General features: G+C 37.2%; 1 protein-coding gene across 1 annotated transcript in view; it reads left to right on the top strand.

Moving 5' to 3' along the window:
- Window positions 1-26,743, top strand: part of LOC113458545 (lipoxygenase homology domain-containing protein 1) — a 168,715-nt gene that overhangs the window by 137,332 nt on the left and 4,640 nt on the right. The window contains exons 47-56 of the mRNA XM_026791313.2: window positions 290-438; window positions 13,161-13,368; window positions 14,954-15,013; window positions 15,316-15,494; window positions 16,049-16,271; window positions 19,863-20,020; window positions 20,153-20,228; window positions 22,349-22,427; window positions 22,644-22,929; window positions 24,464-24,542. Of these exons, the coding sequence (XP_026647114.2) occupies window positions 290-438; window positions 13,161-13,368; window positions 14,954-15,013; window positions 15,316-15,494; window positions 16,049-16,271; window positions 19,863-20,020; window positions 20,153-20,228; window positions 22,349-22,427; window positions 22,644-22,929; window positions 24,464-24,542 (1,497 nt within the window). The remainder of the gene's footprint in view (window positions 1-289; window positions 439-13,160; window positions 13,369-14,953; window positions 15,014-15,315; window positions 15,495-16,048; window positions 16,272-19,862; window positions 20,021-20,152; window positions 20,229-22,348; window positions 22,428-22,643; window positions 22,930-24,463; window positions 24,543-26,743) is intronic.

Raw genomic sequence — 26,743 nt, forward strand, 5'->3', positions numbered from 1 at the left:
AGTATTATTTACATGCTTTTATACCAACCTGTTATGTGTTTATTTTTTTCCTCTTCTGCCTATGTTTCAGGCCCACTCAAATTATTTAGCTTATTATTCTTCATAATAGTTGCCCTTAAATTCTAATTACTTTGCACCTATGTGCTTTTACAAGCATTACACTCTATTTTGGTCCTCTGATCACTCCAGATAGGATGAAAAATGAAAATATAATAGAAGTAATTGATTAAATAACATATGTTTCAACTGGTTTAGGTTTGATAAACCTTTACTTGCTTTTTCCCCACAGTGAAAATCTATGTTCTCTACATCACTACGGGAGCTATCCCTGGGTCAGGAACAGATGCAGATGTGTACATCATGCTGCAAGGCTCCTTGGGAGATACTGGCAGAAGAAAGTTAATTAGAAAAGGAGATGAAAATTTCACTAAAGGAAAGGTATACTTATGAGTTCTGCACGATATTTTTCACTTTTCGAATCCAGTCCAATCACTGTGGATTTAGTGGGAATAGGGAAGTCTACAAATACAGTTTACAACACTCTGTGATTAAGTGTTTGTTTATCAATATCTCAACCTTATGTGGGAAATACCAATCCTTAAGCAGCTGATGCTAGCAACACTGACAGCTGATGAGGTGGCTATATCAAGTGCTTTCATATTCAATTTTACAGCCAAATTTTAATACCTCTTTTCTGCCCATGCCACTCTTCAGACTATGGCACCTTTCCCTGATTTCTACTGTCTGCTCCTTAGTCTGGCTCTTGGTCTCTCCAGACTGTGAGACACTACTGTCCATAGTTTTCTTTGGTGTTCCAGGAGGGTCCTTCATTCACTGTGCAGGAGTGAGTCTTGTAGCTCATAGACATAGACCAGTCAAAGTCAAATATTCCTGCCCGAGATGCTTTTACTTGATGCATTGTCAGTATAAGCAGAAATTGGAGGGAATTTAGGTACTGGATGTGCTGTAGAAACACGGGTAGATTTACAGAAAAATGCATGGTTTTGACATGAAACCTTGTGCCTGTCAGAAACTCTGGACAGAGGGAGTGAAATTTTCAGCTGAAAAGATCACAAGATATTTTGAACATGGAATAAATAAATTGCTTGTACTTACTCTGGCTCTTTTTTGGAAACAAATTTGAGGATTGAAACAATTTTTTAAATATTTCAAAACAAATATCTATTACAGAAGAATTGGGTTGGAATAGTTGAAGTTTAGAAAAAAATCCACTGGTGTCTTGCAACCAGTAAGTGATTTTAATCTGTTGGTGTTGGCTGCCAAGAAAATGAGAGTTTCTTCAAGGATGCAAGCTTCCAAATCAGCCTAGACTGATAGCCAAAGCAGACATGGTGTGTGTGATTAGGAGGGGCTCAGCTCCTAACTACCCCTAGCCTCACCAATTCAGTGTCAATTGAAAGTGGGTATTGTATTTCTGGATTTCAGCTACTTGAAATACTTATTCATAAGAAAAGTTGGAGAGTTTAAGTCTTTGTTATTTAAAGGATTAAATATTGTGGATGAGGATACTCAGTTTTGATAAAGTCACATTTGTCTTCCTTAATGCTGGAGTTCAGGTCAGGGTTTACTAGTAAGCTGATTTAACTGAATTGTAGAGCTGCAGTCCTTTTGTCCTCATGAAGTAAAGTTAGTTTAATGAAAGTTTTACTAGGTTCCTCCTTAAATCATAGTCCCACAAGTGAGTAGTCTGATTTCTAGACTGGTAGTTTTTAATGAAGTGGGACCAGGGATGTACATCTAGAAATGTTGACTATGAAAGCAGAAGTGAGCCACAAAGATTTATAACCTTGAAGGGTAGTTTTATAGTATTAGCATCTACTTCAGTATAGCTCAGAATTTTTCTCTCTTACAGAGTAACATGCAGATCTGGCATGTAGCCATCTCTTCATTATTTATTTGACATTTCATGGGAGCAGTGTGTGAATATAACACAGTAGCCTTATATTTATAAATGTAGATATCAGCACAGGAGGATTTTAGGGCTCTAAGAAGAAATTGCTTGTAGATAAGTAATAGAGAAACATATAAAAGTCTTGATTCACTCGTTATTCAGTGAAAATAAAGGTATTTGGTTAATTGAAAAGTAAAAAATTATTCTGCAAGAAAGGCTCATGCCTATGTAGCAGTATTTGTTCATTATATGTTTTGGAAGTTTCCCAATGTTTTCTTCCCTTAAAAAGTAATCTCCAAAAAGACTCTCAAGTGTGGAATGTCTCTTTTTACACCAGCCCAATCACATATTGTGCCAAGCACCCCTGCAGTCAGAGATTCTGCATTGGTGGTTTAGGGGATTTGGAGTATAACAGGCAGAATTTGCATTCAGAATCTTAACAGTTGTTCTGACATTTTAAAATGTGCTTTTCCTTGCAATAATTTTTCCCCTGACTATACTGTAACAGCTAGTGAACTGGAACAGTGTTTCTGTTCAAAATCATATCAAAATATGGTGTTAGTCTCCCAGAATGTCAGGGCTGTTACAAGCAACAGTTTAGCTATGCAGAAGTACATAGAAATGTTTAAATATTCAGCAAAATTTGCAGTGGATTGGAGATATTCTTCTCTCATTTAACATGTTTTTTATTTTCACGGGCCAAGTTACATGATAGTAAAAGAGTGAATTATCATCTTGTATCTGAAAAGTTTCTTTGTGCCTTTCCAAAGTCCTTACCCCTGTGAAACCATCAGAGAACTTGAAGGTAAAGTAATGTGCATGATATTATTAATTCACCAGTAAGGCCCTGCAGCTCACCCCTGAGAGGGCAGCACTGTCACCGCAGAGAGCTGGGATTCTGGTGATCTGCTCATACTAATGAGTGTGAGGACTTGTCCTGCAAGATCCATAGTCTTTCAAATTGCTGTGACATTGATGCCTTGTTTGATCATCTCCTAAAAGCTGTGAGGACAGACAACGCAATCTCAGCACACATCTTCCAGCAGTTCAGCTTTCCTGAAATCCTAACCATATTTATTTGTGATTCATGAGTCAGTTTAAGCCTGATTGATGTTACCTGCTTATGAGCATTTTCTTGAACCAAGTATACTCAGTTCAGACATCCTGTGAAAACCAGGGCCCAGTTGTGTAAAATCCTTACAGTATCTCCATATTGCTTTTGACACGCAATGTTTTTTCAGCAAATGTCATTCTTGATGCTTCTTTATATGGCCTTTGATAGACTTGCTGTATGCTCTGTCATATGGCTGTGAGTTATCCAAAAATTTCCTCTTTGAGAATGTGTCTTTTTTTCAGATCAGTTCCATCAAAGCTCGTAAAGTACACTGAATATGTTATGATTGATATTTAAGTATTTTAATCTAGGTTTTATGAAATTGGTCAGTATTTTAAGTATTCCATTCTAGAGAAGCACTAAATTCTCTGACAATTTTTGCTTCATTCTATTAGTATTTGAAAAGATATATTCTTTATCCTGCCCTATATTTAGACATCAACTGCTCAGGTTGGTGCCATGGTAACTGCAGCACATACAAAAATTTTCAGTGAGAGGTGACTGTTGGTGCTCAGTTTCAGCACTCACAGATTAAGCACTGACAATTTAAAAAAAAAAAAACTTCAGCAAAAAGTCCATGTGTGCCAGGATACACAAAGAGTCAGAATGTGGGGCAGTGTCCTGAGGTCATAAGTAGGAAGCCAGTGAAGTCCACATCCCACCACACTAACAGTGCTGCTATTTTGTGACTGCAGATAAACCTTCTCTTATGGAAAGCATGCCTGACATAATGATTAAATAGGTGCCAAATGTCATTGATCCAAATGTATTAATCACAGTGGCAGGCTGTTGGCCAAGTTACTGCTATACAGGAATGAACACTAAATCAATCTGGTCATCACAGAATCACAGAATTGTTTAGGTTGGAAGAGACCTTTAAGATAAAGTCCAGCCGTTGACCCAGCACTGCTAAGTCCACCACTGAACCATGTCCCTGGCTACATGTTTCCCTGGGCAGCCTGTTCCAATTCTTGACAACAATTTCATTGAAGAAATTTTTTCATGTAGCCATTCTAAACCTCCCCTGGTGCAACTCAAAGTCATTTCCTCTTATGCTGTGGCTTGTTATCTGGGAGAAGAGACCAACCCCAATCTGGTTGCAACCAATCTTTCCCCCCAACCTCCCTCCTTTCAGGCAGTTACAGAAAGCAATCAGGTCTCCCTGAGCCTCCTTTCCTCCAGGCTAAACACCTCCAGTTCTGTCAGCTGCTCCTCTTAGGATTTCTGCTCCAGACCCTTCACTAGCTTCATTGCCATTCTCTGGACACACTCCAGCACCTCAGTGTCTTTCTTGTAGAGAAGGGCCCAAAACTGAACACAGAATTCAAGGTGTGGCCTCATCAGTGCAGTGTACAGAGGGACAATCATTGCCCTGGTCCTGCTGGCCACCCTATCTCTGATACATGCCAGGATGCCTGTGGCTGCCTTGGCCACCTGGGCACACACTGGCTCATGTTCAGCAGTTGTCAACCAGAGTCTCCAGGTCCTTGGTGGTTTTCCAGCTACTCTTGCCCAGTCCTGTAGCATTGCATGGAGTTTTGAGACCCAAGTGCAAGACCTGGCACTTGGTCTCACTGTACATCATGCAGTTGGCCTTGGCCCTTGAATCCAGCCCATCCAGATCCCTTTGCAGAGAATTTCTGCCCTCCAGCAGATCAAGATCCTCAAGCAACTTGGTGGTGTCTGCAAACTGACTGAGGGTGCCCTTGATCCCCTCCTCCAAATTATCAATAAAGACATTAAACAGGACTGGAGCCAGTGCTGAGCTCTGGAGAGAGCCAGTAGTGACCAGCCACCTGCTGGATTTAACTCCATTCACCACCACTCTCTGGGCCTGGCCATCCAGTCAGATTTTACCCAGAGAAGAATGCACTCATTGAAGCCACGAGCAGACACTTTCTCCAGGATGATGCTGTGGGAAATTGTATCAAAGGCTTTCTTAAAGTCCAGCTTACCAAATTTCACCGCCTTTCCTTCCTTCACTAAGGAGATCACTCTGTCATAGAAGAAGATCAGTCTGATCAAGCAGGAACTGCCTTTCATAAGGCTATGATGGCTGAGCCAGTGTGTGAGTGCTGTGTGATGGTACTCGAGGTGATCTGTGCCATTTCCTTCCCTGGCACATAGGTCAGGCCTGCAGTTCCCTGGATCCTCCTTCCAACCCTTCTTGTAGATTCATGTTACATTTGCTAATTTCCAGTCAAATGGGTCCTGTCCAGTTAGCTGGGACTGCCTGTAAATGATGGAAAGAGGTTTGGGGAGTACTTCTGCCAGCTCCCTAGGTACCCTCAGGTGAATCCCATCCAGCCCCATATGCATGTCTCTGTGATGTAGCAGGTTGCTGGTCCTTTCCCCTTGGACTGTAGGGGCTTCATTCTGCTCCCTGTCTCTGTTTCACATCTCAGGGGGCTGAAAGATCAACTGGTCTTACTATTAGAGACTGAGGCAAAGATGGCAGTAAGTACCTTAACCTTTCCCTCAGTCTTTGCCAGCTCTGTTTGTGGTACTCATGGTTGCTTGCACTCCCTCAGGGCTTCTTCTGGACATGGTGGGAGCTTGGCCACCATTGGTTCCGGCCCTGTGTCCTGTCACCTGCTGTGCCTCGGGCTGTGGGCTCCTGGGGGGCTCTCTCTGCTATCCCGAGGTTCCTTTGGGAATATTCCCCCTGTACCACACTGCAGCGTTCAGCTGGGATTGTGCCAGCACCACAGTAGCTTACCTTGGCCACTTGACTGCTACTTTTTGTTATGCCATCTTTAAATCCATTGAGCAGAAGGATTAATCAGATGGGAACTAGGAAAATATAGAATGCCATCATAGTGAAGGAAAAGCCGGTGAAGGTTGTCAGAAACTGCCAGGAGAAACACAGAAAGAAAGAACATTTCTAAAGCATTATAAAATTGTAGGACACAGTGGCAAACACCTGAGTTATGTGCAGTTCTCATTGATACCTCCAGGATGGCATTTCCCAGTCAGTGGTTACAGTCAGTGAGAGATTTAGAAGGGACAGAGTCAGAACATCCCACTGCAATCACCCAGCTTGTCTATACAGCACTGGCCAATGTTTAGAGCTGAGTGAATAATTAATTTCAGTTTCCTGACATATTCCTGCAGGGCAAAAAAAAACATGTAAAACTTTGTTGCAAAAAAAATTAAAAACTGGTCAAAATTAATTAATGCTAAAATTACCTGCAAGAGGGGAACACTTCATTCTGTCTATATAGATCTTAAAAATAAATCATGTAAGTGACATTTCTAAAGCTGAAATGCATCTCACTTAGTTTCACTTGCCTGTATTCTACACATTTGTTCTAACATGATGGCTTGAGCATCTGCTGCAGAAAGGGAGTGATGGTTACCTTCTCTCTTCATTTGGATATTTATCTTAAAATGAAATTAGTTAACCTCAGAGAGTACCTGCTGTTTTCTTTGAAGGAAATTGTCTTATTATATAGACTTATTTTTAGATAGGCCAAGTTGAGTAAGTGAATTTTATGCCCTGTTCATTTCAGGATTTTGATAAACAAGGTAATTTTAAAATAAAATGCAGCTAAATTTATTAGCTTGATTTATTAAAAACCTTAATACAAGTGTGCTTTTTTCAGGAAATAAAATATTCCATCATTTTCCTCAATGCAGCAAGAACTAAATTAAATTCAGTTCAAGTTAAAAAGTTTAGAAAATATATCTAACTCCAAATGAATAGCTACCAGTGATGAAGTTTAAATCTAGCTGGAAAGCTGTTTCAAAGCTTAAGGATACTTGTTTTTTCTTTTAAATATTAGGAATTCACACTGTTTTCTGGCTAAATTTTTCAAAATTTAACTTCTTGGAATTGAATTTTGTCACACTTTTGACTGCTAGTTTGGATAGCTCTCTTACACCAAATTTCTACCGCTTTTGACAGTATTTATGACAATAAGAAAATCAGTATGCCTTTGACAAGTTCAATAGATTATTCTGCTTGATTCACTGAAATGAAGGTTTCCAGTGATTTATTAACTCTCACAAATCTTTTCAGAGCACTCTTCAATTTAGCACCCTACTTCTTCAAGTGTTATAACTGGGGATTGTATTTGCATAATCTCTGAAATCTTGTTTTCTTCCAGATAAATTATGGAAATACTAAAGAGCATAAGCTTATTAACTGGCTTCACTGCATTGAGATGTGCTTGAAAATATTCTCTTTCTACAGCCACACTTGGGGACATACAAGTCAGACATTTTATTATCCCATTATTATATTTGATTATAGTGTCTTAATCAAAATATCATACAATAATATGCATTTCTGAAGTCAAAGAAAATTACATTCATCCTATTTTTTCTGCCTGTTAAACCAGATCTCAAACTTGGACTGCTATTCAATCAATCCAACAATCAAGCTGCATCAGATGGGATTGAATCTGTGCAAAGTGATGGCTGCCTTATGTTTGTTTATGTCTTATTGCTGGTTTTGCTTGATTTTTAAATCTCTTTTGTTTGATATAATTTATGATTACAGCTTTGGATTTGGCTGATGATATCGATCTAGGTAGCAGTCCTTTTGCGTTTTATTAAATACATTTGAAGGTCTGATTGAAATGTCTTACTTAGTTGGCAGAAGGTTCATAGGTACTGATCATTATAAAATGTCCCTCTTCTTCCTTACTCCTGTTGCTGTTTTGTGCATAGAAATCTTGTTTCAAAAGTATTTCTTTCCAGTTATACTAAGATTATTAACATAAGATCAGTGCAGGGCAAATATATTTGGGGTTTTTACTACCCTTATTCTTTCACTGATTCTTCACCAATCTTGTTGAAGACTGATAAACTATGATAAATGTGCATTATCAGAAACCTCGAATGATTCATTCATTATAATCTATGTTAATTTTTTCATGCAGAGATAAAAATTTTCAATGATTTTATAGCTGAGAATTTAACATAATACAAATCATGCTTGCAAAAATGTGAGTCTATAAGGAAATTCAGTGTTGGCTTTTTCAGATGCATGAAAACCCCTGTTTTTAAATAAGCATTTTTGAAGAAGCATACAGAACACTACAGGGCAGTGTCCATCCTTCCACTGAGCTGAGCCAAGACAGTACTGCTACCAGTGCTACTTACCACCCAATATTTCCACCTCTGAAGTCTGCTGGCACAGTGACATTTGCTCTGTTCAATGTTTATTTAGCTTAAGCAGTTCATATAATTAGTGATTTGGGCTTTTTCACTTGGTCTATCTTGATAAAATTTTGCTGGAGCTGATTTTGTTGTTACCTAGCCCAACTAAAAAGGTCGTAATGTCCATCTAAGGTAGTGATGTGACAAGGTTCTGTTCAGAGCAACTGGAAGAGCCCACAGGACCACAATCTGAAGGGGCAAAAGTAATTTTTCTCTTTTTTCTTCCTTTCCAGGAACATTTACACACTGTTTCTGATTGGGCTCATTGTTACAGGGGGCCTTTATTTTGCCTACCTGTGTTAAAGCTGCTTTGTTTTCAGTGGAGTTTCTCCAGATTAACAAGTGAGATCAAAATAATCAGGCAGCAAATCAATAGGTTTGCTAAGCTTAATAGAAAAGGTCCTTTATCTAGACACTCTGACTCCTTTTCCAATAAAAGCCTATTAAAATGATACTAACATTAGCAGTATGGGAAATCACTTGTGCATACAGGTTGATGAAATGAAGCATATGGTGTGTCTTGACTTGCCATTTTCAGTTCTTCTGGGAATATCATCATTAACCAACCATCAAGTCTCAGTACCAAGCCTGTAGAATGATTGGCATTTATAAAGGTAAATATTGCACAGTGACTGTTCAAATGCTTCTTCTGTTACAAGAGCTATTGCAGCTGCTGCAGACAGTGATATGTTGCCAGCACTGTCACAGAAGAATACTGAATAAAGTCATAATAAACTGGGTCATAGATTCAAAGAAAAGGCTCAAAACGTGAGTCTCTGGAAAAAAAAGAGAAACATTTGAAGAAAATCTGAAAGAAAGTTAAGAAAAAACCCCCAAACTTTAAATATTCTGAAAGGATTTCTGGAATTATTGTTATAAAGGAATTCTTTAGTCCTTATTTTCTTAGCCAAGAAGTATGAAAAGTACCAGTTCTGGTTTTGCTAGGTAGCTCTTCTGGGTCACAGAGGATGTATGGCTCTACCACTGTCAGTCCTAGCTGCTTAGACTGGGAGAATATCTTTCTTTCTCCAGGCAATGTTAATTATGAAAATTTAGTGGGCTGTACATACATACAAATTGCTTTAATGCTATTCTGAGAAAATTCAATATAAGCTCTGCTGAATTAGCCAATATGTATTATTATCAATATTTAAGGTGACTTCTCAGTTCAAATCTAATTTTCTAGTAGTAACTAAAAAACAATTAACATTTTTTCCCTAGGGGAACATGATGAAGATAAATTTCAAATTCTATAGGTTTGCTTCTGTTCTGTGCATTCTCTTCCTCTCTCTTTCTCTTTCTGCAGAAGAATTAACCCTCCAGTCATTTCAAAGGTCCCCATTTGTAAGTCAAGTAAAAGGTAGAATATCATGTGATGTACAAGATCTGTCAACAACTTGAGTATTTAGAAAATTTTATGCCTAATCCATGGTCTCAGATGAATCTACAAAAATATTAGCTAATTTATTAATAATAATTGAATTTCATAAAATTAGAATGAAATATATGTCATAATCTCTCTGTTTGCAGACAGCTTGAGAGGAGAAAAGTGAATTAAATTTAGCAAATAAATTATCTCTAGCCAATTGTTTTTAGCTCTAACAATTATAGTTGCTGCTCTTTCTCTGTTCCTTTTTGGTCTCTTGACTAAAATAAAGCTCATTACACTGTGTAGATTTTCAAACGTACACATAAAGTGAAAATGTTATCTTGTCTGTGAGGTGAGTTTACCCCAGATGACACAATTTCTAATCTATTTAGTAGTTCCTTAACTTGCAGTTTATTAGATGTTTGAATAGTCTGCAGATTTGTCCATGGAGTTTTGAGATTTTACGTTCTCTAAAGTGAGCTCATTAAAACGGCACATTGACAAATGATAGTGTGTCTAACACAAACCAAACATCAAGCTTTTCACAAAGGTTTTTTCCTTCAAAATGTACTTATTTTCATAGGAAAAAGGAATTAGAAAACATTTTATGTTTTAACTAAACTTGCTTTTATCTGTGGCTGGATCCTCCACGTCATAGATAACCCACAGCACATGCTGTCCCTGATTTATTAAGTAATGAAGTTAATAAGTACTAAAAGTTTGTTAATCATCAAATTTGATGCAAGTCAGACCCAACTATTCTTCTGGAGACAGCATAAATCTAGAAGCCAGCAGAATATTGTCTGTAGTTTTCCTATATTCCTAACTCTCCTTTCCAAGAGTGGATCATTGACAACAGATTTTTTTGGAGATGCTGATGACCATGCCACTAAATTAGTCATTCTCTGGGAAATTCTTTTCTCTAAAAAAGAAATTATTCTAACAAGTATCTGACAAGAGCTTTCTCATGTGTTTCCAATATGTGCTTCAGTTGGGGTAGAATTAATTTTCTTCGCAGTGGCTGGTATGTTGTTGTGCTTTGGATTTGTGCTGAACACAGAGCTGATAACACAGAGATGTTTTTGTTATCACTGAGCAGGGCTTGCACAGAGCCAAGGCCTTTCCTGCTTTTGGTGCTGCCACACTGTGAGGGGGCTGGGGGTGCTCGGGAGGGTGGGAGGAGACACAGCCAGGATGGATGACCCCAGCTGACCAAAGGGATATTCCAGAACTTATGGCATCATGTCCAGCATAGAAAGTGGGGGAAGAAGGAGGAAGGAGGACATTTGGAGTGATGGCATTTGTCTTCCTAAGTAACATCTGCAAGTTCTGGGGCGTTGCTCTTCTGGCAATGGCTGAGCACCTGCCTGGCCATAGGAAGCACTGAATCAATTCCTTGTTTTGCTCTGCTTGTGTACATGGCTGTTGCTTTCTCTATTAAACTTTATCTCAACCCACAAATTTTCTAGCTTTTGCCACTCTCATTCTCTCCTTGATCTTGCTGGTGAGGGGGTGAGTGAGCAGCTCTGTAGGCTTTGGATAATGCCTGGGGTTAAACCTCAACAATCATGCATATACAATCATATTACTATAAGCATTATCATTTGCAAGAACTAGCAGCAAATTTAGGATAAATTTTCACATTTTGTGAACTTAATTTTTTTTTTTTACTGAGAGACACAGGATATGTTTCTTACTCCAGTCTGTGTTTCTCAGTCATCTCCTGACTCCATGTATTTTTAATACATTTCATTTAATAAGTGTAACAAATTCATTTTATTCAGACATGATGGTGTAACTTTACCAATCCAATTAAAGCTGGAATAAAGGAGCGATCAAATTAATATCACAATTAATGTAAATTAGTTGTTCAAGTTAATGGTATTCAATCATCAAATTAGTCCAATAGGTAATAAAATAAAATGATTGTGTTGACACTAAATCATAATTTTTTGATTTAGCTAAGGAAAACATGAAGAGGAGCCTCTTTTCCTGCAGTTTTGCACTCCTAGAATTTCAGCTGTTCCAATATATTTGCTCTGCTGTTACATTCACTAAGCCACTGATAACGCTGATTCCTTATGAGCAAGTATAGCTATTCAAATTACTCTTTCATTTTACTTCCTTCATATCATTGTCTCATTTTCCCATTCACATGATAGTTTAAGAGTAATAATGCAGATGTGTTGATTAGATGGTACATTGTAGCAGTTTTTGACCAACACAACCTTTCTGTCTGCAAGTTATAGAGTAATCAGTAACAGGTTGATTATTATTTTTAGGGCACTGTTAAAGGTGTAGTTCATAAACACACGCTTGTACAGATATTACAGATATCACATGTATAGATATTGATGAAAAATTAGAAACAAAAATTGAAGAACAAATTTAAAACTTTTCTGTTTCTGGGGATTCTTTTAAAGTGGGTGATCATATCTAATCTGCAATTTTAAGCTCAATATTTGAGCTTATGCTGTGTCTCATTAAGTTTCAAGCTCGTTAGGCTCATCTTTGTGACACAAATCTTTCATCAGTTATTCAGCTGGAAAACCTATCCAGGAAAAAAAACTGTAAGTGGTGGAGCAAGAGAACTGCCTATTCCGGGTTTCACCTCTGCACAAACCTTTATGGGTTGCTGTGGCAGAGAAACTTCAGTGTGAATTACATTGGGAAGACTTCAAGACTTCTCAGAACTCAAGTGTCTTCATCATTATTGCTACCTATTCCTTTCTAAACCCTCTTTGCATCTTTAAATCATGCTGGAAATTCCATCACAAATAATGCTAGATTTTAACAGTTATCAACCCCAGTAGAAATGGGATAATAATTCATAAATCTATAGATAATTCATAAATCTATAAAGCAAAAAATGTGGAAAGTCTCTGTGACAAGAATTTAATGTCTGTTTTTCAGCTGAGGAAACAGGAAATAAGTGTAACACACACAAAAAGCCAGAATCAGATATTGTGGAAGTATTGAATGCCTGATAAATCATAATTCTCTTTAGGAATCTTACTTCAGTGTTCTAAACATTGTAAAATTATTGTGGGTTTTTTAACTGATAGAGAAAGCAGAACTTATTTCAACACAATTTTTTAAAATATTTTTCTTTCCATTCAATTACTTATATTGAAGCTAATCCTACACATTAATCCAAATCTGGAACCAAGTTTGTCATTCTTTCTTTAGAGATTCCTTCTGTGATGCTTGTTTCTACCCTTCTCATTCCCAGTATTTCATTCCTGAAATAGCCGTTGGGGTCTATTTTGTTGAGAGTAAGATATTTTTAAAATATATTCCCTGTAGATCATTAAACATCAATTTTGGGAAGGAAAATTTCTCATTAAGCAAGCATAGGTAGCTGATAATCTGTGTGGGCAAAGAGGGGGTTTAGCTGTAAATTGCAGAACCACAAAGGGAAGAAATACTTCTTACTGCAGGCATTTAGCATAGTCAAACTTGTAATTTCTGGTTCTGTTACTATTTAAAAAGTTAATAAAAAAATCCTGATTTTCTTCTCACTTTCATAGTTCAAAATACACTGATAATTTAGTTACATGATTGTGTTTCCATATGACTTCTGATTCTGAATTTTTCAGGTGGATATTTTTCAAGTGGAGGCAGTAGATATTGGTATTCTGCAAAGGATGGTTGTTGAAAAAGGGAGAGGCTCTGATTGGCTTCTGGAGAAGATTATTGTGAAAGAGTCAGCATCTTCAGGGACAGAAACACTGTTTATGGCTCAAACATGGCTTAAAGACAGACGTGATGGAAAAAGATCTGCCTCAGTAACTCTGGATGTCACAGGTCAACACTACCTTCAAACTATCATCTGCTAAGAAATTCAATCCAAACTGGAGAATGCAGCTATACAATTTGCCTCTACAAACAAGTTGTGATTTAAAATATTCCAGTAGAACATTGTCATTATACAGGGAATTAGTGTGTCTGAACACTTTGTGTTTTAATACCATTTAATAACCACAATTTGCCAGAAGATAATTTCTGCTTTGCTACTCCAGATTTTCAATGGTGTAAATGCCAAGAAATGTGTCCTATTCCTTTTTTAAAAATTCCTACCTCTCTAAGTCTTACTTCTACACCTGCAAACTATTTTTAAGCTTCTAATACCAGTTACTTTCTAGGCAGAGTGAAAACGAGGTAAAAATCAGGGAAAACTCTGTTGAAGCAGTGGAGAGAATGTATCCATTGTATTCAAGATGACCAGTTTACATTATTTATGCTACACTGTTCGGACAACTTTTGCCAGAATCTGGAGATGCTTTTGACTGACACCATGAGAGTAGTCAGGCCCCAGAGGAGCAGTTTTGAGCCCACTGCCTGTGGCTCTTTGTCATGACAGAAAAGGAATGTACACTCTCCTTCCCTCCCTGTGTCATGGCTTCAGTCCAAGCATGGATTTCAACACAATCTGGTGTGCAAGCTGGGAGGAACCACAACACACTGCAACCAGATCAGTAGGCATCAAAACCCAGAATGTACATCTAAGATAGATGTATTTATTCTCCTGCCTCTCAGAGAAGTTAATTGACAGTATAGATGAGTCCTTGGATTGCAAAACATGTTCTAGATTTATTCTTCCTAACTCCCTGGGCATTTGCTGGCACTTGTCCAGCAACAGCCTCTTGAGACCGAAGAAGATTCTAGTTCAATCAAATTCCTCTGCTGTATGATCTCTAACTTTTGATCATTTGAAACCAGGAAAAAAAGGAGGAAACTGTTCGTGTGCAAATACAAATAATTTCAGCTTTGGTTTAGTTTGTATGTTGGGACATTAAAAAAAAAAAAAAAGAAAAGGTAATATTTAGTTCTGTTTCTACTAAACTTCATTGATTTGGACAAATGTTCCTTCATTGATTTGGACAAATGTGAGTTTCTTTATACAATAATTGGCAAATCCAGTCTTGGTTATAAACCCAAAAGAAGTCTTCTCATTTTCAGTCCAGGGTCACTACCTAATGTTTACAGGCAGCTTTGATCTATACCAAATCCCGATGAAATCAGAGGGGACCCATATCTGTGGGAAGAACATCAACCTCTAGAATGGTCATTAAAGACATCCAATTAGTGCTCATTCATCCAGAGCATAAATTGTACAAATGAAAGGGAAATACTTTAAAATGAAAAATACTTGAACCTTCATGTTACTACCATTTTCCTAGTAAAGAGCCAGCCCTAGAGACAGTTTATTTGATTGCATGATGTTTAGATGATGCTTAAACAGAAAATCACACTGTACATTTCCTAGTTAAATCTTTAATCTAAATGATATAATAGTCAATTGCCTCACTAGACATGAATACAGACCTTTATTATCATATAGATACTGTTCTACAAAAGTATTAATTTTATCTTTTTTTTTTTTAATTAGAAGTTCAAGAGAGGAGGAGTACATCTGCCTGGCCTTTAGGAAGAGACCAAATGAATTCAGGTATACCTTCTGTCATTACACTGACTGTTTTATTAATCAGTTTTGAAATAATAATGTGAGCATATTTTCATCACAATATGTCATTATACTTACTTCTACTGACAATAGTTTCCCCTTTGTAAAAAATGGCAATGAACTTAGGGATCTGCACAATACCCAGGTAACATGCTTATAAAATAATGTTCCCCATGTAGAACAAGGCATGTCTTAAAAATTTTATATCAGATATATTTGTTAATATATGAAAACAGAAACATCCTTAATATTTTTTCCTTTTTATTTTCCTTATTTTATTTGTTCAGAAGGCAGATGGAGGATTTATTTCACAAAGCATCAAGAAGAAACAAAATCAGAATTTGAAAAGTTGTCAGAAAATATATCCAAGATGGTTATGGTTTTTTATGGAAGCAACGGCAAGTCAAATCCAGTTTCCATGGAAAACAAAGTGGAACATCAGACTGAGAACCAAATAACATATGATGTAAAATAATATATAGATTTGCCTATATTTAAATTTCCTTTGAGATTCATTTTAAAGAGAAATAAGAATGTAGTGCTGTAAATATTGTTTTTAGTGTTTGTATTATTGTTTAAACATTCAAGAAAATCAGAGCTGAAGTTTTCAGTCACATACCATACTTTATTTTTAATTTCTGGCTTTCTCAAGTTCATGATGATCAAGCATATTCTTTTTCTCCCCAACAAATAGTCATAGTTAATAATGCATATCATTTTAAATGACATTAACATTACTTATTCACATCAGAAATCATTGGGGTATGTAATTTGAATTTGATAGAACAATTACAACAAATGCCCCTAGAGGATAAAGCTAAAATGTCCTTAAGTGCCTACAGTCAACCTAATTCTGCTGCTTTTGAAGTGAATGGCACTCTTAGCACCAAGCCTGATGCAAATGGGCGCAGGACTGTGCTGACTCCTTTAGAGCCAGCTTCCTCTCTTCCTGTAAACTACCTATGCATTTATCTGCACACCTCTGTTTGGATGCTAAGTCCTTGTTTTCTTGATTCCTAGATACATTTGCCATCTGATTTGGGAATGCTTTATAAAGTGAGGCTTGGTCTCCAGAGTTTGGAAAACAACATATCCCAGTTGTCTCTTCATCACTTTAAAATACAGAACACATCAACCCTGGATACCTTTAGTCTCACCATAAATAAAACACTTCCTCTTTCTCCTGATGGAGACAGATGGGTTGAATTCCCTATACAGTGGCCATTAAAAGAAGCACTTTCTGGTAGGTATAAATCTACTTCAAAGCGGTAGAGTGGTTCAGGAGGTTAACGTGTCCTGGTATTATAGTGGAAACCTTTATCAAAACAGAAATTTTTATTTTCCTTATTTAATGATTCATAGAGACTGGTTAAGAAGTTAAAAGGTATGAAGGAAAATATTACCCACTCAGCTTAATTTCTGTACTATAAAGTGGGAAATGCAATATTCACTTGATTGCACAGAAGCATTATTATATGCTATAAAGAGCAGTTTATAAGAAATATTCTTTTCTTGAACTATTGTAATATTTTTATTCTCTTTTGTTTAGTCCTCGGCTGCTCATATTGCTGACATTAACAACATGATTTTTTATAGTTCATTTACTATTAAGTGATTTTGTTGTTTGTTTGCACATTCTAAACAAATATTCTCAGTAAATAACAGCTCAAAACTACATATAAGCTTCAGCTTTATTACCTTTATATACTCCAAATATTTATGCCTCCTAAAATTAGCTCAACAATTCTTACATTTGTCACCTTGGTTAAGTAAAATAAAAGAAATCCTTTCACCTAAAATCCACCCTATTCCCTAATGTGACGCTTACTGAATGCTACCATATGATGGAACAAATACTAACTTAATTAACAGACCAAATAATGATACCAAATATTTAAATAATTTGTCCCTGGGTTTTATACAAATTAATTTCGGTAAGAAATAAGTCAGCTCATCTAAAGTGGGCTGAAGTAGATGTAAAATTAACTACCCCAAGACACTTTGGATTGCAATTTATGGCCCAGTTTCAGTGAGGTCTCTGAATGCACCCAAAAATAAGTATGTGAATAATCTCAGTAGAAGTAATAGAGCCTGAAGTTTGGGGTTATTTTGCATGTTTTGGAAGCAATTGAAAATCTAAAATTTGCGTCTAGCCTTTAGATTTCTATTGCTTAGAGGTGTTGTTTTCACTTGACCACTTACACAGTAGGGGTACAGAACAGGGCTCAATGGCTTTCATCTCCTACACACAAGATTGAAACAAACAGGACCTTCAGATTAACATAAAGCACATGAGTGCACCCCTTGCAAAGGAGTGATCACTGTCACATGCAGAAGTATTCAGGATACAGGTACAAGTCCACAGAAATGAGGAGAGGAAGATGCAGCATGGGTGATAAAAGGGGGATGAGACTGGAGTCCTCATGACTTTGGCTCTGTCTCTGTCACTGACCTCTTTGGTGAAAAAGTAATTTCCTCATTCTTTCCTTTTTTTTTTTTTCCTGGTAATATTTTTGTTCTTTGCAACTATTCTAAAATCAACAGACAAAAACCATCACAAACAACGAATAGGTGTTATATTATCCATAAGTTTAGTTAAAAGAACAAAGAAATGAAATAGTTAATTTCTGTAGTTTTTATTTCTTTCCACCCATGCTTTAGGTATTTTCAAGGAGGGATTTGCAACCAATGAAGAAAAAACCAAAACTAGGATAGTGATTCCCTCAAATCTTTGCCATTATGTCCAAGAGAGCTTTAAGCAGCTCCACAGCAGGTGGTACACGTGGAGTTCAAAGTGATCTTTAGAGACAAATTTACTTGCAATTTATTGTGGAAACCAGATATGCTTTTTGACAGCTTTCTAAACCTAATTTATTTTCTCCCTTTTATCAGCTAAAAGCAAAACCAGTATTGTATTAATTGGAATGGAAAGCAGCTAATCATACTCACCATAACCAGAAGCCATGTGATATTAAATTTCAGATACAGCTCTGTCATTTTTATAGTGCCTTAGTATTTTATCTGTTATATTTTCCTTTTTTAAAAAAAAGCATGCTTGGGATTGTGATGAAGCATTTGCTAATGGCTAATTGAAGCCATCAAAATGCAGTTGATAGAGTGCAGACCCTTGAGATCTGGCAGTGCACACTTGTGCCTTTGGGTGTATTAATGAGCAGAGGCCTCCAGCTGGGTATATACATAAGCAGTTTCCTTTTACTGTATTTTCCTTTGAGATGTTTACACCTCAGGAATCCCCAGGGATGACATGGTGCTGTCTCTCTCCTCTCACACACAGGGCTGTTCAGAAAGTCAGTTTTGCACTACTGTAGTTTTTAAGGCAAAACAGTTAAATATTGAAAAGGTAAAAAAAAAACCTTATTATGCTACTTTCAAGCCGATTATTAGCAAAACTTTAAAAGGGAGCCGTAATTCATATCACTCTTATGAAATAATTAGAATTTTATAAAATTAATGGAGTTGTAACATTCATATATGTTACCCCTCTTGTATGTAATTTCTTTTCAGAAATCCTTTTAATCTTTCCCTTTCCAATTTATCCAGTACACTAAAGAGATAAAAACTTGGTGTCTACACTTGTGATCTGGTCACACTACCCAAACAAAGACATTATTTAAGCATATTAGCCCTCCTACCCTCACCTACATTAATTTCCCTCAATTGCCCTCCTCCATACAATGGACTCTCCCAGCACTATTCCCTGTATGATCTGATCCAAAGTTCATGAATGCAGCCTCTCCACCTGGCTCCAGTGCACCAGGGCCACCACGAGTCACAGACCTGGCTTGCCTTGGACCTCCCCTGGAACCTCCAGCCATGATGGGCAGAGTGTTGCAGACATACTTTAAGAAAAATTCTTTTTTTAAGATTTTCTTCTTGAGAAGCTGATAGGTTTCAGAAACAAAATGTAAACATTGATTATCTGTTGCTGTAGAACACAACAAGTAGATCTTTTATTGGCCCCTCTTATATGTTTCTAATTAATGGCCAATCAGAGTCAGCTGGCTTGGACTCTCTGTCTGAGACAGAAGCTTTTGTTATCATTCTTTGCTGTTCTATTCTTAGCCAGCCCTCTGATGAAACTTTTTCTTCTATTCTTTTTAGTATAGTTTCAATGTTATATATATCATAAATTAATAAATCAAGCCTTCTAAAACATAGAGTCAGATCCTTCATCTCTTCTCTCATCCAGGAAGCCCTGTGAGCACCCTCACAGGCAGAGGATGCCCCAGTCAGATCGTGCCTGAGCCACATGTCATGTGCATCTTTCCCTGGTTCTCTGTCAGCCCCCCTCTCCTGCACAGACTTTGGACCCATGTCGTAGCCTTATTCTCATTCCTTCTCTGCCCTTTCTCCTTCTACCCCCTGCTCAATCACCAGGATGGATCCCAGGTCTTTTTCACTGTTTGCTGCATCTGGGACTCTGGACATCTCTGCCTGCCTCATGCCGATGCTGCAGAATGTGGTCAGAGGGTCACTGCCTCAGCTGGGGCTGTGCTCAGCTTCTGCCTTGTCCACCCTTGTGGGGCAGGTCCACTCTTGCTGCTCTTTGACACAGCGATCCAAGAATTAAACCTTCCAAAGGCAACCCTTTCATTTTTGTTTTGGGATGGTCCAGCCTCACTTCTAAAATTTCAGATGTGGGAGATGGTGGCAAAACAATTATGAAGAAAAAATTGCAAAAATTTTGGGGTTTGCTATTATTTTCAAGTGCTTGAATTTTAATTACATCTGACTATAGAATGCCGTGTTGTCAAATTGCTGGGCAAGGTTGAGGCACAGTCTTAACAAGGTCTCTTTTCACTTGATATTGCAGTGGTTACATATCATCTAACAGTATTTTCAAGAAATATTTTGAATGAGAGAAATTTAGTGCATATGACTGCATGTATCTATGGTACTCATGGTGACACAGGAGACAGATCCCTTCTCCAGTCATTGCAGAATGTACAGGAGGAGGAAGAGAAAAATGAGGTACTCTGTCTTAAAGTATTTTAAAATTTAACCTTTTATACATTCTTGTACTTCCTACATATTATTTTCAAATTTCCCCTTACAGTTAAGAAACATGGTTTTATAATACAATACTGAATAATTTTATTTTAGTCATTTCCAGTTATGGTGGATGCTGTTGACTTGGGAGAACTGGAAAAAATTGTTCTTTCGATCAGCAGTAAAACAGGTAAAATGCTTTTACTTTCTAAACTCAGTCATGTAAATCACACAGCTAGCATCCTGTTAAAGGCAACAAAGTCCCTGCCAAAGCTAAATCCTAGTTAAGTCCTTCTGGCTATTTTTTCTAAAGGGTAGTGTTTTATAAATCAAAATTCTACATTTTGACAAATTAAAATCCTGGGATCTGAAGGTTATAACATTATTGCATCAAGAAAGTAAATGAAGATGAATATAAATATATTCTGCACTTAGTACATGCTCTACTAATAAGTTATCTAGGAGAATAATTATTACTCAAGTAAGAAATTGATATTTTAAAATTTTTATTCTGTCATTCAGTTATTTTCACTGTGTTCCCCCCCCAGTTCAGTTTTCTCCCTGTGACATTCAGAGGGAGATTTTACCTCTGTTTGGCAGTCAGCAAGTTTTGTCACTGAACTTTCTTGAAATTGTCTTGACCTCAACATCTCTCAGCTTTATCTGCAGGATGGCTATCATGTTACTAATTCAAAGAATTAATTATAAAGCTTTTTTAAATCCCTTAATGAAATTTGCTATCTAATTGCAAATCATTGCTATGCATTGCACTTGACCATTTTCAGACAGTTTTCTAGGGAAGCAAGAGTTCTATGTTTGCACTTCACCTGTCTTCTTTTTTTTTTTTTTTGTTTGCTCATTCGGAGGCTCCTCATAAAAACCTTTTAGGCACAGCACCCGGGTTCAACCAAGTGTGTGAGGTGACATTTGGGCACAAACTCCTGTCTGGTCACACATCCCGTGCCCAGCACAGGTCACCCCCAGGGGGACACGCTGTGGGGCTGCAGTTACTCCAGAGAGGAAGGGAAGGACAGGGACAGGGACAGCCCTGCCATGCTGCTCTTGTTTCCCACAGCCTCAGCTGTGGAAGTTAACTGCAGCCATCTGTCTGAGTGACAGTCACTGACTGTGGCAATTGTGTGTAGCCAAAGGGCACCACAGAGAACGTGACAGGAGAGACTTTTCCATTCAGGTTTGAAAACACAGTTCGCAAAGAAGGGACATTTCAGTCCCCACCTCAGTGCCCCAGTGTGTGTTATGAAGACAGGATTGAGATGATGCTTAACAGATATTTCCTCCAAAGAGTTACTTAGATGATAAAACACTTCAGATGAGTAAGGGTGTCCATATTGTAACTAGACATGTTCAAACTGAGACTATTTTGGACCAAGACTTTGAACGAAAAATCCCAAATCCCATAAAATCTCTTTAAAATCAGATGTACCCTGCAGGACTGATCAGTCAGGGCAATGTTCTCCAGTGCATTTCTGCTTTCCTTCCTTATGAGAGCCAATTTTTAAGATCAGAGGGTTCATGGTCCCTTCCTGAATATTCTGACTCTCTCTATGCACTCATCTTGGCAGGTCATGAGTGTAACACAATGTCTTGGATTCCTCCACAGAAACCTATTGATATAATTAAAGAGAATTGGATAGTAGCAGAAGAGATTGGAATGCAGTGTGTTGAACAGGGCTGAAGCTACAAATAATAGAAGGGAAAATGAATAGTCTTCATTGTCTCTTATTTTGCTGTATACTAAGCAGTGGCAAGACACTCAGGCCATGAAGCTGAAGCCCCCAGCAGAAAATTCAACAAAGAGTATAAGTCAGAGAGTAGTTTCCCAAACAGCAGAGGGATACAGGGAGCTGCTGAACTCCCTTCCTACCTGCCTCTGAATGAGATCCGCTTTGAGCTGCATGTGGAAGAGAGCTCCAGTTGTCTTGTCAAGCAGTCACTGAGGAGGAAGCAACAAACCTGTATGTCTGCTCTTCCTTCTCAAATGTGCCTGCCTGAGACATGCTGAAGCTTTTCTGCATGCCCATCCAAGGACAGTGAGGACAACGCTTCTTTGCTTCGCTAAGACAAAGGAAATGCTTACTCCTAAGTTTCTAAGTTGAGGTTCACAAGTAGGAACAAAATAAAAAAATCTTGTAGTCGTTACAGCACTTTCAACTCAGTTTGCATTCATAAATTAATGAAAAAATGAAGTTTTCATATAGTAAGAATGCCATAATTACACCAACAACATCCTACCTAATTTCTTGTCATGCAATGGAACACTTTCACTATGTTCTCTTTCCTTCTTTGCAGACTGCAAACTGGACATTAAAAAATTGCATGTGCAAGACGCTGCAAAGGAGCATCCTATCTACGTATTTGAAGTGAATGAGTGAGTATATTGTGTAAAGCTAATAATGTTTTTTATTAGCATAATAGTTGAAAACACTGAGCAGACACTGAATTAAAGTAAATGCCATAGAGTGATTCTCTCAATAGATATTTTAAAAATATGCCCATCTTTAGCTGTTCCACATAAATTAATAGGATTTTTTTCATTTAACATATTATTTACTTACCAAAAACCAAATGTGGTTCTATTTTTCAGAGAATTTTCTGTGAATGCAAATAAGCCCAAAATAGAGAGAGAAATTCCAAGATCTTTTGTTATTGGAGGAGAGAAACAAAAGAATGACATGGATAACAACTTGAATAAAGAAGGAAGTAAAGTAAAAAATTTGACAGAGTATACTATTAAAGTGTACACAGGTGACAAAAGGGGAGCAGGTACGGATGCCAATGTCCATATTATTTTATTTGGGAATGAGGACAAATCTGAGGTGTTTCAACTCTCTCAGTCACTGGAGCATCAAAACCCCTTTGAAAGAGGAAAGGTGAGTACACCGACTTTATAGGTTGTGTCCATTTCTGTACTGAAAAAGCAAACATTAATTATATGAAAGTTCTTAAGAAAACTTGAGGCATTTATTCTGTTTTCCACCTCACTACATGAGTCTCAGCTCGCCCTGTGTTTCTTCTTTCCACCAGATTCACCAAGGAACATTTTACTTCTATAGTATCTAGCTGTCTCTGCTGCTCTTCTACCTATTAGTCCCAAATACATCTTCACACTGCCTCCCCTTCCTTGCCCAGCTCTGTATTTCCTCAGTCTGAAATGCACAGCATGAGTGGCCTGTGCACTTGTGTGCACTACCCTGTGCTCTTGCACACACCTTGAATATCCTGCATGAGAACACAGCAGTCTCTTACATCCCATCATTTTACTTTGCCATGGAAACTGGTGCTGTGAGCATCCCTGGATGTATAAGCCTAAAACCAGGTGAAATGGGACCATACATATCAGCCTGATTCTGAGATCCACCCTGCTTTAGGCTGTTTTACAGAGACCCTTAGCTCAGATACAGATATTTGCATAAGAATGCAGATTCTCCGCATGGTGTCCTAGTGGATGTTTTCCTGATTTAATAAACATATTATTCTGTCAAAGACATTGCTCTGTTTGGTCACCACTTGTGCAGTGGATTACAATGATGGTTACCCTTAAGTAAGAAAGAAATATATATATTCTCTGTAACTTTCTCTTGTGGAGTTATTGAGAGGTAATGACTAAATAACTAGAACTCTAGTGAAAATATATCCTTTAAGAGATCTACCTCATTATCTCCAGCAGTATTAATCATCTTTTTACCTGGAATTAGTCGAAGTTTCTTCAGCCAAGTTATCTCTGAGAGAAAGATATTTACCCATGAATTGTCTTCCTTACTGAGGAGAATAATAAATCTAGCTACCTAGAGGAACAAGGAGCAAGCAAAAAAGTGTCTTGAGTTTTGCTTGGTACTTCACAGGAGGTGTCATTACCCTTCAAAAAAGAACAGTAGATATGTAGAAATCCTGTTAGCAATTCAGCTAAGTTAATGGGTAGCCAGTGATGTCAAAGGTCTTGGGAAAAAATAATTTCTTTTTAAAAATTGGCAATATGAAATAATGTATTATTTTATATTAAATCATATAATATTTGAGAGGAATAATGGTTAATGTAGCAAAAGCCTTTAACTTTTATGTTCCTGAATATTTATTTATGTATCGTATACTAAAAATATTTTAGAGAACTCTAGCAGTTGAGGATTCATGAGACCAAAAATGTTTTCACAGTAGGTGAAAGTCAAGAAAGAGGTAGGGATTGTCATACTATAAGTTGAAAAGTGAATATTTTGTGTTGAAGCTGAGACCTAATAGTAGAGGACGTATGCCACACATCACCAGTAGGGAAAAAAAGCCACATTGGTGGTTCACTTATTCTGAACTTCTACTATTACACTTGAATTGGTCTCAGAATTGACCTAGACAAATATGTAAGCTTCCAAACATTAGTATCATATTTTTAATAACTGTATTTTAATATTAAAGGTTGATACCTTCAAGATTAAGACAAAAAACTTAGGCAGCCTACGTTCAATTGAAATTGGCCACGACGGGAAAGGATTTGGTAAGTATTCTGTGTTGAGTAGCCTTGCAAACATCTTCTGCTTAAGGATCTGCCTGACATTTGGAAAGGTGCTTGAAGTCGCACCACTGCTACATCTAGCTAATACAAACCTGTGTACAAATGAGGTCGGCTTGCTGCCCCTGTTTTCACCCTCTCTGTCCCATTTCCCTTGACTATACTACGATTCTTTTGCGAGCAGTGATTTAGTTAAAATAAACCTCAGATAGTTTTATCTTTCAAACATTGGTCAGCCAAACCCCTTATTAGATGTCTTAAATAAGACAATGATTGTCTTGTGGACAATAAGAAAATAGATTGCCAATAAGACAATTGATTGTCTTGAATTCAATCAGTTCAAGACATGACTGAATTTTCAAACTGCAGGCTAAACTCTCCATGTTTTGAGCAAGTTTGAGGACTCTGGTCAAAGCATGCTGTAGCTCCCTCTCACACCCACAGATCTCCTCTTGTGAAAGCCTGAGAACACCAATGTGCACCAGGTCCTCCTCTAATGTTAAGTTAGGATGTGGCTATAGAACATAGCCACACATGATAATGGAAAATGTTTCTGTGAACAGTAACCTCTAGACTCTGAATTTTACAGAAAACTAAAACAGGGCATATAATCTTTTGAGTTTACATTTAATAGTGCTAAAAACCTGTAGGGATATGCAGATATGACATATAGAGATATACAAAGACATAAACAGAATTTTCAGGGATTGTATAAGTTGAATCAAAAAGGCCTGATTGTATTAAGATACCCTGGTCAGGTGAAGTTTGCTTAACCCATCTCAAAGAAATAGGTTTAGGTTTAATAAAATCTGATTAATCTAAGTTTTTGAGGCATAATAAAGTGCCAAAGGGTTTATCATTTCTAGGATGAACCAAGAAAAATTCTGCAAATAGCAATTCCTATTCGGAGAAAGTTGAACAGCTTTTTTATTTTCCTAACCACCCAGTCACATTGTATGTTTCACGGTGTTGAAAACAGAAAAACCACCAAACCTGTTGAAAGATCTATAATAAACAAGATTTTCCTGCTGATTTTCATCTTATTTGTGATAACTGCTATGCATGCACACAGTCCAGCTTAGATCTGATCTGGGAAGGGAACTCCACAATGACCAACTTTTAGTACTGACAGGTGCACAGAAGTCTGCAGGCAAAAATGTAGATTGAACTTTTATTTCCTGAGTCCTGATCTATCAACAACATTACTATTTCCCCTCTCTATGTCCTGATCAAGATCACATAGCTGCTAATAGTGCCTTCCTAACACAGCTGGGGTGTGTTGATTCATCTTAGACATGACAACCTTCCTCTAAATATTTCTTTGAAATTCCCTCCAAGTGTCATTTGTCACATCAGCTATTATCCCCACAAGCTTCCTAAAATGTTACAGTAACTCTTTGGGATGTTTCATCTGCTTGCTAACATATCCTAGCTACCTCTAGATTTCTCCATACCTGGAGATTTCAGTGAGGTCTGTTGGAGTTTTGTCAATAAAGGATAAGCGTTAGATTTTAATCCTTTCAAGAGAGCAAACTTGCCTTTCTATTCTTTTGTAAAGTGTCATGTAAATTTGAGAGGCTGTAAAATTTTATTGCTGATCATCTTGACTCTGATTTAGAGATTTCATGAAAGGTCATCTATTCCAAGTAGAGTCTATGATATATTAAACCATTCACAAGGTTTCATTAAAAGAGTTTCAAAAGTAATTCACAATATCAATAAATGGATCTTGCAAATTGAAGGTGGAATACCTCGACACCTTCATGGCCTACTTAACCCAGCTATTTTTTTGAAAATGTCATTGAATAAAAAGAAACACCGCTGTACCTTTACATTTTATCCAAACTGACACAATTTGCAAATATTTTGATATTACATTTTTAGCATGTACAATTAAAATTTAGCATTTAGCGTTGGGTTTTGACTATTTAGTACTTCATGCAAATATTTGAAAACCAAAGTAATTAGATAGGATCTAGTTCTTTATCTCTAGGACATGAAAAGAGTATCAAAATGTTGTCAGGTACTAGCAGTATGATACTAATTGGTTTAAAATGTTTTCAGTAAGTATTTGCATTGGCAAAGACAACTAAAGATATCAGCACAGACCTTGTATATATAAAACATATAAAATATATGTGTTGTACATCTAGAACATATACAATATGTTTTATGTATATATATAT

This window comes from Zonotrichia albicollis, chromosome 1 (assembly GCF_047830755.1).
Source record: "Zonotrichia albicollis isolate bZonAlb1 chromosome 1, bZonAlb1.hap1, whole genome shotgun sequence".
Lineage (NCBI taxonomy): Eukaryota > Metazoa > Chordata > Aves > Passeriformes > Passerellidae > Zonotrichia > Zonotrichia albicollis.